Genomic DNA, 12,969 nt, shown 5'->3' with positions numbered 1-12,969 from the left:
ACACTCACCACACAGTAAACTCACCACACTCACCACACTCACCACACTCACCACACAGTACACTCACCACACTCACCACACTCACCACACAGTACACTCACCACACTCACCACACTCACCACACTCACCACACAGTAAACTCACCACACTCACCACACTCACTACACTCATCACACAGTAAACTCACCACACTCACCACACTCACCACACTCACCACACTCACCACACAGTACACTCACCACACTCACCACACTCACCACACAGTACACTCACCGCGCTCTCCATCGCCCCCCGGGTCTGCGGTGCAGGCACGGACGAGATGGCCATCGTGGAAGTGGCCACCCACCGGAGCAACGTCCAGCGGCAGGAGATCGCCACCCAGTTCAAGGCCATGTACGGCAAGGTGATGTGCACCTAGCCTGGCACGAGCGCCGTGGCGACGCCGCTTCACGATACCCACGTGCAAAAGTGTCCCGTGTGCGGACGACACCGCACAAAGCCGCGAACGATTTCGAATCGTGGAGTCCTCGAATGGAGAACATCCGCGCCGGTTGGAAAACATTTCAGGCCTGGCCCGCCTGCGATCCATCCTGGGTTGTGTGAGGGCTGCTCATTTTTGTTTTCATGCATATGGGAGAGAGAGGAAGAGAGAGAGAGAGAGAGGGGAGTTAGCATCCACTTTCTCTCCCATGCAATTCGCTCAATGTTTTGTTTTTAAATAAATATATGTATAGGGCACCGACGCGGATTTTGAAACGCGCTTTAACAGCGACAGAAAGATGGACAGTGACTCGATCCAGGATACAGGGAATCTTAAGGAGGTTTGGAACGTGTTAACTGTGCCCTGGTTGGTTACGCACCACTGAGACACAAACCAACCTTCTGGGTTCCTTCGGTAAAGTCACCACGTAGAATGGAGATAAAATAATAAAAATAATAATAACAGAATAAAATTCTCACGACGTTTCGGCCACAACACAAGTAGGCTTCCTCAGGAAGGCTACTTTCCTCAGGAAGGCTGCTTGCGTTGTGGCCGAAACGTCGTGTGAGAATTTTATTCCATTATTATTATTTTTATTCGCATTATTTTATCCCCATTCTACGTGGTGACTTCGCCGAAGGAACCCAGAAGATGAATCCCTGCAGCCGCGAAAGTTTTACATCGACACAAACCACCAACTTCGTGATTGACCAGGCCGGGTGACAGCGTGAGGAGCTCACGGATCATTTCAATATCTGGACACGGTCCTATCGGTGAGCTCCTCTAAAGCAGGCAAGGTTTGCTTTGGCTGTGTCACGTAGCCCACGTGCCCAGACACCGCGTTCCCAAACAGCTTCTGTTTGGCCGGATTGAGGGGGCTGAATGGACGCTGCACGTGCTGGACTAGAGATGGAGCTGGGTGTGTGTGTGTGTGTGTGGGGGGAGCGGTAGTGTAGCAGTAAGCGCACTGCACCGCGAACCTGGTGTACCCGAGTTCCATTCCCGCTAACGTCCAATACCAGTGCTGGTTGTCCGAGCCGGTCACGGGCCTCCACCGGGTCGACTCGGCCTGAAAAACGAGTACCTGGTGCGGTGTATCCGCACTGGGGAGACAAAGGCGGGTGGGCGCGGTGGTGGCCAGCCACCCCCTCGTGTGCCTTGCCGACCTTCGCAGGTGCTGCGAGCGAGCAGCACTTGCCCCAACAGTCTTTAAAGGCTACACGGGGGATCTTTGTCTTTGTGTCGGGCAGTGGTGCTGTGGCTAGTTCGCTGCGCTTGAAGCCCAGAGACCCGAGATCAATAACGCGCTGAAGGTTATCTGAACCGGCACAGGGCCCCTCGACTAGATCTACTCAGCCTTAGATGAGCACTTGCCGGTGGTTTTTAAGAAAAAAACAAAAAAAAAACATCAGCGTTGGGGAGACAAAGGCGGCCGGGCGTGGTGGTGGCGACGCGTGCGTGTCGTCTCGGCCTTCAGAGGTGCTACTATGACCCACGCACCAGGTTCAGGCTTCGCTGAAGCGACATGTAGTTGTGTTTCGGAAGAGACCTGGCCACAAACGGTGGGTTCAACGACGTGGCTTATCACGTGGGCACTTATAGCAGCGAAACACCCCACACGCGTGACGTTGATTCTAAAATGTCGAGGGGAAAAACCGGAGGGCCCGGAGGAGAAAAAAATCCACACGGCCACGGGGAGAAAGAGAGACGCAGCAAACTTCAAATGTACAGCAGCAGGCAGCAGGGTCGGGATCGAACCCACGACCTCCCGTGTACCAGGCGAGGTAGTTAACATCTCATAGCCACCGTGATGATGATGATGATGAGAGAGACACAGCAAACTTCAAATATACAGCAGCAGCAGCAGGCGTCAGGGTGGGGATCGAACCCACGACCTCCCGCGTACCAGGCGAGGTAGTTAACATCTCATAGCCACCGTGATGATGATGATGATGAGAGAGACACAGCAAACTTCAAATATACAGCAGCAGCAGCAGCAGGCGTCAGGGTGGGGATCGAACCCACGACCTCCCGTGTACCGGGCGAGGTAGTTAACATCTCGCCGCCATGATGCCACCCCGTTTTCAGCACTTGCCGCAGCGGTGGAGTAGAGGCTACACGGGGGACCTTTGTCTCTGTGTGCGAGTAGGAGCTGCTGAAGGATCTCAAGTCGGAGCTGACCGGCAGTCTGGAGCGCCTCATCGTTGCTCTCTTCCTCCCTCCGCCCGTCTTCCTCGTCAAGCAGCTCAAGAAGGCCATGAAGGTGCCAGTCTAGGTGCACGCGCCTCCCGAATCACGTCAGTGTGTGACCGTCTGTCCGTTTTTGAGTCTGCCCTTCCATCTCCCCGCCTGCCTGTCCACCTGACCGACTGTCCATCAGTCCACCTTGTCCACCAGGATGTCTGTCCAAGCCTTTGATTGTTAACCTGGCCTATTTACATCTGTGCCAGTCTGTGTGTTTGTATGCTGGTTTACCCACGTGTTGCTGGTGTGTGTGTGTCTGTGTGTCTGTGTCTCTGTGTGTGTGATGGGGAGCGGTAGTGTAGCGGTTAGCGCTACGCTGCGCTATGAACCTGGCGACCCGGGTTCGATTCCCGCTCACGGCCAACACCAGTGACGATTTATCTGAACCGGTCCCGGGCCTCCGCTAGGTCGACTCAGCCTCAAATGAGTACCCGGTGCGGTGTGTAAACATCGCCACTGGGGGAGACAAAGGCGGTCGTGCGTGGTGCTGGCCACCCACCCCCTCGTGTACCGTTCCGGCCTTCATAGGTGCTCGCGAACAGCACTTGCCCCTACAGTCTGTTAAGGCTACACGGGGGATCTTTATCTTTGTCTGCGTGTGTGAACGTGGTGGGGAGCGGTAGTGCAGCGGCTAGCGCTGCGCCGCGCTGCGAAACTCGGGCGAGCCGAGTTCGATTTCCCGCTCACGGCCACCAACACCAGCGACGATTTATCTGAACCGGTCCTGGGCCTCCCCAAGGTCGACTCGGCCTCAAACGAGTGCCCGGTGCGGCGTGTAAACATCAGCACTGGGGAGACAAAGGCGGCCGGGCGTGGTGCTGGCCACCCACCCCCCTCGTGCGCCGTGCCGGCCTTGATAGGTGCTGCTCGCGAACAGCACTTGCCCCTACAGACTCGTGGAGGCTACGCGGGGGACCTTTGTACGTGTGCTGTAGGGCTTGGGCACGGATGAGAAGTGTCTGATCGAGACCCTGGCCACCAGAAGCAATGAGGAGATCCAGCAGCTGTGTCATGCCTACGAGGAGGGTACTCACCTCCTACTCACCACCTACTCACCACCTACTCACCTGATACTCACCACCTACTCACCTCCTACTCACCACCTACTCACCACCTACTCACCTCCTACTCACCACCTACTCACCTCCTACTCACCACCTACTCACCACCTACTCACCTCCTACTCACCACCTACTCACCTCCTACTCACCACCTACTCACCACCTACTCACCTCCTACTCACCACCTACTCACCACCTACTCACCTGATACTCACCACCTACTCACCTCCTACTCACCACCTACTCACCACCTACTCACCACCTACTCACCACCTACTCACCTGATACTCACCGACAACTCACCTCCTACTCACCACCTACTCACCACCTACTCACCTCCTACTCACCACCTACTCACCTCCTACTCACCACCTACTCACCTGATACTCACCTCCTACTCACCACCTACTCACCTCCTACTCACCTCCTACTCACCTGATACACACCTCCTACTCACCACCTACTCACCACCTACTCACCACCTACTCACCTCCTACTCACCACCTACTCACCTCCTACTCACCTTCTACTCACCTCCTACTCACCACCTACTCACCACCTACTCACCTCCTACTCACCTCCTACTCACCTCCTACTCACCACCTACTCACCACCTACTCACCTCCTCACCACCTACTCACCACCTACTCACCTCCTACTCACCTCCTACTCACCTGACACTCACCTCCTACTCACCTCCTACTCACCACCTACTCACCACCTACTCACCACCTACTCACCTCCTACTCACCACCTACTCACCTCCTACTCACCACCTACTCACCACCTAGTCACCTCCTACTCACCACCTACTCACCTCCTACTCACCTCCTACTCACCACCTACTCACCACCTACTCACCACCTACTCACCGACAACTCACCTCCTACTCACCTCCTACTCACCACCTACTCACCTGATACTCACCGACAACTCACCTCCTACTCACCACCTACTCACCACCTACTCACCACCTACTCACCTCCTACTCACCACCTACTCACCTCCTACTCACCTCCTACTCACCTCCTACTCACCACCTACTCACCTCCTACTCACCACCTACTCACCTCCTACTCACCACCTACTCACCTCCTACTCACCTCCTACTCACCACCTTCTCACCTCCTACTCACCTCCTACTCGCCACCTACTCACCACCTACTCACCACCTACTCACCTCCTACTCACCACCTACTCACCTCCTACTCACCACCTACTCACCTCCTACTCACCTCCTACTCACCTCCTACTCACCACCTACTCACCACCTACTCACCTCCTACTCACCTCCTACTCACCACCTACTCACCTCCTACTCACCACCTACTCACCTCCTACTCACCACCTACTCACCTCCTACTCACCTCCTACTCACCACCTACTCACCTCCTACTCACCACCTACTCACCACCTACTCACCACCTACTCACCACCTACTCACCTCCTACTCACCACCTACTCACCTGATACTCACCGACAACTCACCTCCTACTCACCTCCTACTCACCTCCTACTCACCGACAACTCACCTCCTACTCACCACCTACTCACCTCCTACTCACCTGATACTCACCGACAACTCACCACCTACTCACCACCTACTCACCACCTACTCACCTCCTACTCACCACCTACTCACCTCCTACTCACCTTCTACTCACCTCCTACTCACCACCTACTCACCACCTACTCACCTCCTACTCACCTCCTACTCACCACCTACTCACCACCTACTCACCTCCTACTCACCTCCTACTCACCACCTACTCACCACCTACTCACCTCCTACTCACCACCTACTCACCACCTACTCACCTCCTACTCACCACCTACTCACCTCCTACTCACCTCCTACTCACCACCTACTCACCTCCTACTCACCACCTACTCACCACCTACTCACCACCTACTCACCTCCTACTCACCACCTACTCACCTGATACTCACCGACAACTCACCTCCTACTCACCTCCTACTCACCTCCTACTCACCGACAACTCACCTCCTACTCACCACCTACTCACCTCCTACTCACCTGATACTCACCTGATACTCACCGACAACTCACCTCCTACTCACCTCCTACTCACCTCCTACTCACCGACAACTCACCTCCTACTCACCACCTACTCACCTCCTACTCACCTGATACTCACCGACAACTCACCACCTACTCACCTCCTACTCACCTCCTACTCACCTGATACTCACCGACAACTCACCTCCTACTCACCACCTACTCACCTCCTACTCACCTCCTACTCACCTGATACTCACCACCTACTCACCACCTACTCACCACCTACTCACCTCCTACTCACTGACTACTCACCTGCTACTCACTTACTACTCCTCTTGCTCCCTACTCACCTGCTACTCAGGCACTACTCACCTGCCTTCCTACCCGTATACAGGTAGTCCTCTACTTCCGATGGAGATGGGTGACCACGACCCCATCGTAAGTGAAAAATATCTTAAGTCGAAGATGGCCTTAGCCTGCCCAGGAGTCTTAAAGAATGGTGATAATTTAGCAATTAACAGTACCGTACTGTATAAACTATATAATGTATTTATTAATTACAATACTGTATTGCACAGTAAAATGTAAAGTAAACAAACAAGGTAAATTCTTAGCCTACCTATATGAACTGCAATATAATAGAACGTTTTTTTTCAGGAAACAATCTTCCTATCTGCATCATATCGCTATCGTAATGTCCTCATATCGTCAGTCGGACCATCGTAACTCAGAGACTATCAGTATTCGCCTGCCTCCCTACTCACCTACCTTCCAACTTACCTACTCACTGACTCACCTACTCACCTACCTTCTAACTTACCTACTCTCTGACTCACCTACTCACCTGCCTGCCTACTCACCTACTCACCTGCCTGCCGACTCACCTACCTTCCAACTTACCTACTCACTGACTCACCTACTCACCTACCTTCTAACTTACCTACTCTCTGACTCACCTACTCACCTGCCTGCCTATTCACGTACTCACCTGCCTGCCGATTCACCTACCTTCCAACTTACCGACTCACTGACTCACCTACTCACCTACCTTCCAACTTACCTACTCACTGACTCACCTACTCACCTGCCTGCCTACTCACCTACTCAACTGCCTCCCTACTCACCCGCCTTCCAACTTACCTACTCACTGACTCACTGACTCACCTACTCACCTACCTTCCAACTTACCTACTCACTGACTCACCTACTCACCTACCTTCCAACTCACCTACTCACTGACTCACTTACTCACCTGCCTGCCTACTCACCTACTCAACTGCCTCCCTACTCACCTACCTTCCAACTTACCTACTCACTGACTCACCTACTCACCTACCTTCCAACTTACCTACTCACTGACTCACTTACTCACCTACCTTCTAACTTACCTACTCAACTGCTTCCCTACTCACCCGCCTTCCAACTTACCTACTCACTGACTCACGTACTCACCTACCTTCTAACTTACCTACTCACTGACTCACCTACTCACCTGCCTGCCTACTCACCTGCTCAACTGACTCACCTACTCACCTACCTTCTAACTTACCTACTCACTGACTCACCTACTCACCTACCTTCCAACTCACCTACTCACTGACTCACCTACTCACCTACCTTCTAACTTACCTACCTTCCAACTTACCTACTCACTGACTCACCTAGTCACCTACCTTCTAACTCACCTACTCACTGACTCACCTACTCACCTACCTTCTAACTCACCTACTCACCTGCCTCCCTACTCACCCGCCTTCCAACTTACCTCTCACTGACTCACCTACTCACCTACCTTACAACTTACCTACTCTCTGACTCACCTACTCACCTGCCTGCCTACTCACCTACTCACCTGCTTCCCTACTCACCTACCTTCCAACTTACCTACTCTCTGACTCACCTACTCACCTACCTTCTAAATTACCTACTCACTGACTCACCTACTCACCTACCTTCCAACTTACCGACTCACTGACTCACCTACTCACCTGCCTGCCTACTCACCTACTCACCTACCTCCCTACTCACCTACCTTCTAACTTACCTACTCACTGACTCACCTACTCACCTACCTTCTAACTTACCTACTCACTGACTCACCTACTCACCTACCTTCTAACTTACCTACTCACTGACTCACCTACTCACCTACCTTCCAACTTACCTACTCACTGACTCACCTACTCACCTGCCTGCCTACTCACCTACTCACCTGCCTGCAGACTCACCCGCCTTCCAACTTACCTACTCACTGACTCACCTACTCACCTACCTTCTAACTTACCTACTCACTGACTCACCTACTCACCTACCTTCTAACTTACCTACTCACTGACTCACCTACTCACCTACCTTCCAACTTACCTACTCACTGACTCACCTACTCACCTGCCTGCCTACTCACCTACTCACCTGCCTGCAGACTCACCTACCTTCCAACTTACCTACTCACTGACTCACCTACTCACCTACCTTCTAACTCACCTACTCACTGACTCACCTACTCACTGACTCACCTACTCACCTACCTTCCAACTCACCTACTCACCTGCCTGCCTACTCACCTACTCACCTGCCATCCCTACTCACCTACCTTCTAACTTACCTACTCACTGACTCACCTACTCACCTACCTTCCAACTTACCTACTCACTGACTCACCTACTCACCTGCCTGCCTACTCACCTACTCACCTACTCACCTGCCTGCAGACTCACCTACCTTCCAACTTACCTACTCACTGACTCACCTACTCACCTACCTTCTAACTTACCTACTCACTGACTCACTTACTCACCTACCTTCTAACTTACCGACTCACTGACTCACCTACTCACCTACCTTCTAACTCACCTACTCACTGACTCACCTACTCACTGACTCACCTACTCACCTACCTTCCAACTCACCTACTCACCTGTCTGCCTACTCACCTACTCACCTGCCATCCCTACTCACCTACCTTCTAACTTACCTACTCACTGACTCACCTACTCACCTACCTTCCAACTTACCTACTCACTGACTCACCTACTCACCTGCCTGCCTACTCACCTACTCACCTACTCACCTGCCTGCAGACTCACCTACCTTCCAACTTACCTACTCACTGACTCACCTACTCACCTACCTTCTAACTTACCTACTCACTGACTCACTTACTCACCTACCTTCTAACTTACCGACTCACTGACTCACCTACTCACCTACCTTCTAACTCACCTACTCACTGACTCACCTACTCACTGACTCACCTACTCACTGACTCACCTACTCACCTACCTTCCAACTCACCTACTCACCTGCCTGCCTACTCACCTACTCACCTGCCATCCCTACTCACCTACCTTCTAACTTACCTACTCACTGACTCACCTACTCACCTACCTTCCAACTTACCTACTCACTGACTCACCTACTCACCTGCCTGCCTACTCACCTACTCACCTACTCACCTGCCTGCAGACTCACCTACCTTCCAACTTACCTACTCACCTGCCATCCCTACTCACCTACCTTCTAACTTACCTACTCACTGACTCACCTACTCACCTACCTTCCAACTTACCTACTCACTGACTCACCTACTCACCTGCCTGCCTACTCACCTACTCACCTACTCACCTGCCTGCAGACTCACCTACCTTCCAACTTACCTACTCACTGACTCACCTACTCACCTACCTTCTAACTTACCTACTCACTGACTCACTTACTCACCTACCTTCTAACTTACCGACTCACTGACTCACCTACTCACCTACCTTCTAACTCACCTACTCACTGACTCACCTACTCACTGACTCACCTACTCACTGACTCACCTACTCACTGACTCACCTACTCACCTACCTTCTAACTTACCTACTCACTGACTCACCTACTCACCTACCTTCTAACTTACCTACTCACTGACTCACCTACTCACCTACCTTCTAACTTACCTACTCACTGACTCACCTACTCACCTACCTTCCAACTTACCTACTCACTGACTCACCTACTCACCTGCCTGCCTACTCACCTACTCACCTGCCTGCAGACTCACCCGCCTTCCAACTTACCTACTCACTGACTCACCTACTCACCTACCTTCTAACTTACCTACTCACTGACTCACCTACTCACCTACCTTCTAACTTACCTACTCACTGACTCACCTACTCACCTACCTTCCAACTTACCTACTCACTGACTCACCTACTCACCTGCCTGCCTACTCACCTACTCACCTGCCTGCAGACTCACCTACCTTCCAACTTACCTACTCACTGACTCACCTACTCACCTACCTTCTAACTCACCTACTCACTGACTCACCTACTCACTGACTCACCTACTCACCTACCTTCCAACTCACCTACTCACCTGCCTGCCTACTCACCTACTCACCTGCCATCCCTACTCACCTACCTTCTAACTTACCTACTCACTGACTCACCTACTCACCTACCTTCCAACTTACCTACTCACTGACTCACCTACTCACCTGCCTGCCTACTCACCTACTCACCTACTCACCTGCCTGCAGACTCACCTACCTTCCAACTTACCTACTCACTGACTCACCTACTCACCTACCTTCTAACTTACCTACTCACTGACTCACTTACTCACCTACCTTCTAACTTACCGACTCACTGACTCACCTACTCACCTACCTTCTAACTCACCTACTCACTGACTCACCTACTCACTGACTCACCTACTCACCTACCTTCCAACTCACCTACTCACCTGTCTGCCTACTCACCTACTCACCTGCCATCCCTACTCACCTACCTTCTAACTTACCTACTCACTGACTCACCTACTCACCTACCTTCCAACTTACCTACTCACTGACTCACCTACTCACCTGCCTGCCTACTCACCTACTCACCTACTCACCTGCCTGCAGACTCACCTACCTTCCAACTTACCTACTCACTGACTCACCTACTCACCTACCTTCTAACTTACCTACTCACTGACTCACTTACTCACCTACCTTCTAACTTACCGACTCACTGACTCACCTACTCACCTACCTTCTAACTCACCTACTCACTGACTCACCTACTCACTGACTCACCTACTCACTGACTCACCTACTCACCTACCTTCCAACTCACCTACTCACCTGCCTGCCTACTCACCTACTCACCTGCCATCCCTACTCACCTACCTTCTAACTTACCTACTCACTGACTCACCTACTCACCTACCTTCCAACTTACCTACTCACTGACTCACCTACTCACCTGCCTGCCTACTCACCTACTCACCTACTCACCTGCCTGCAGACTCACCTACCTTCCAACTTACCTACTCACTGACTCACCTACTCACCTACCTTCTAACTTACCTACTCACTGACTCACTTACTCACCTACCTTCTAACTTACCGACTCACTGACTCACCTACTCACCTACCTTCTAACTCACCTACTCACTGACTCACCTACTCACTGACTCACCTACTCACTGACTCACCTACTCACTGACTCACCTACTCACCTACCTTCTAACTTACCTACTCACTGACTCACTTACTCACCTACCTTCTAACTTACCTACTCACTTGCCTCCCTACTCACCTACCTTCCAACTTACCTACTCACTGACTCACCTACTCACTGACTCACCTACTCACTGACTCACCTACTCACCTACCTTCTAACTTACCTACTCACTGACTCACCTACTCACCTACTCACTGACTCACCTACTCACTGACTCACCTACTCACTGACTCACCTACTCACCTACCTTCCAACTCACCTACTCACCTGCCTGCCTACTCACCTGTGGACAATGTGGTGCTCTGTGTGTACTCAGTAGTGGGGCGGTCTCTGGAAGATGACATCGTTGCGGAGACGGCCGGATACTTCAAGAGAGTGCTCGTGTCCCTGCTTACGGTACACGCGCACGTGTACATACACACACACGTACGCATGTACACACACACGCATGTACACACACACACGTGTACACACACACACACGTGTACACACACACACACGTGTACACACACACGCACGTGTACACACACACACACGCACGTGTACACACACACACACACGTGTACACACACACACACACACGCACGTGTACACACACACACGCACGTGTACACACACACACGCACGTGTACACACACACACGCACGTGTACACACACACGCGCATGTACACACACACGCGCATGTACACACACACGCGCATGTACACACACAAGCATGTACACACACGCGCATGTACACACACACGCGCATGTACACACACACATGTACACACACAAGCATGTACACACACACACGTTCGCACACACACGCGGATGTACACATACACATACACACACATGCGCGCGCGTACACATGCACGTGTGCACACACGCACGTGTACAGATGCACGTGTACACACACCTGTACACAAACATGCATGTATGCACACACGTGGACATATACACAAACACGTATACACAAACACGTGTACACACGCGCACACACACACACCTGTACACGTACATGCGTACGTAGCGGCATGGTTGAGCGCTGTGCGCGACTGCCACGACTTGCAGAAGGGAGTCCCAGGGCGGCGAGTCAGACAGCTGGGGCCGAGGTAACCCGCAAAGGCAGCTCGGGGCCACAGTCACAAACCCCCCCAGGCACGTTCCAGACGGCTGCAGAAGGGAGGAGCGACCGGGTGCCGGTATGAGAGAGCGTGTCCGGCGGCCGTCGCTCGCCTGACGAGCCAAGAGCCACGGTGGAGCTGACACCTTGAAGGCTCGAAGCGAAGAGCCCCCCCCCCCCCCCCCAAAAGGGCCGAAGCCGAACCCCTGGCCAGGGTCGGGCCAAAAGCTTGACCAGTGAAGAGGCTGGAGCCGAGGCAGTGTAAGGCGGGCGAGCCGGAGTATCGGGTGGACGGGGCCCGTAAGCCCTTCGTGTTATTGCTGCGTTGTGGTGAACGTGTGCCGCCTCCAGGAGAGAGAAGTCTCCGCACGTTTTGCGCCCGCTACACGTGCATACATATTGTATGTGTAGTGTATGTGTAGTGTGTGTATAGTACATACATAGTGTATGTGTAGTGTATGTGTAGTGTATGTATAGTGTATGTATAGTACATACATAGTGTATGTATAGTGTATGTGTAGTGTATGTATAGTGTATGTGTAGTGTG

The 12,969-nt window shown here is 52.4% G+C and overlaps 1 protein-coding gene across 1 annotated transcript in view; it reads left to right on the top strand.

The window, feature by feature from the left end:
• The first annotated feature begins 313 nt into the window (after nucleotides 1-313).
• The window catches only part of LOC142925535 (annexin A4-like), a 95,551-nt gene continuing 82,895 nt past the window's right edge, over nucleotides 314-12,969 (top strand). Inside the window, exons 1-4 of the mRNA XM_076068416.1 lie at nucleotides 314-403; nucleotides 2,631-2,744; nucleotides 3,661-3,751; nucleotides 11,630-11,709. Coding sequence (XP_075924531.1) covers nucleotides 320-403; nucleotides 2,631-2,744; nucleotides 3,661-3,751; nucleotides 11,630-11,709 — 369 coding nt within the window. The 5' untranslated portion in view covers nucleotides 314-319. The remainder of the gene's footprint in view (nucleotides 404-2,630; nucleotides 2,745-3,660; nucleotides 3,752-11,629; nucleotides 11,710-12,969) is intronic.

This window comes from Petromyzon marinus, chromosome 21 (assembly GCF_048934315.1).
Source record: "Petromyzon marinus isolate PM22_M1 ecotype Great Lakes invasive population chromosome 21, UKy_Petmar_22M1.pri1.0, whole genome shotgun sequence".
In the NCBI taxonomy this organism is placed as follows: domain Eukaryota; kingdom Metazoa; phylum Chordata; class Hyperoartia; order Petromyzontiformes; family Petromyzontidae; genus Petromyzon; species Petromyzon marinus.
This window is presented reverse-complemented; position numbering and strand designations above follow the sequence as displayed.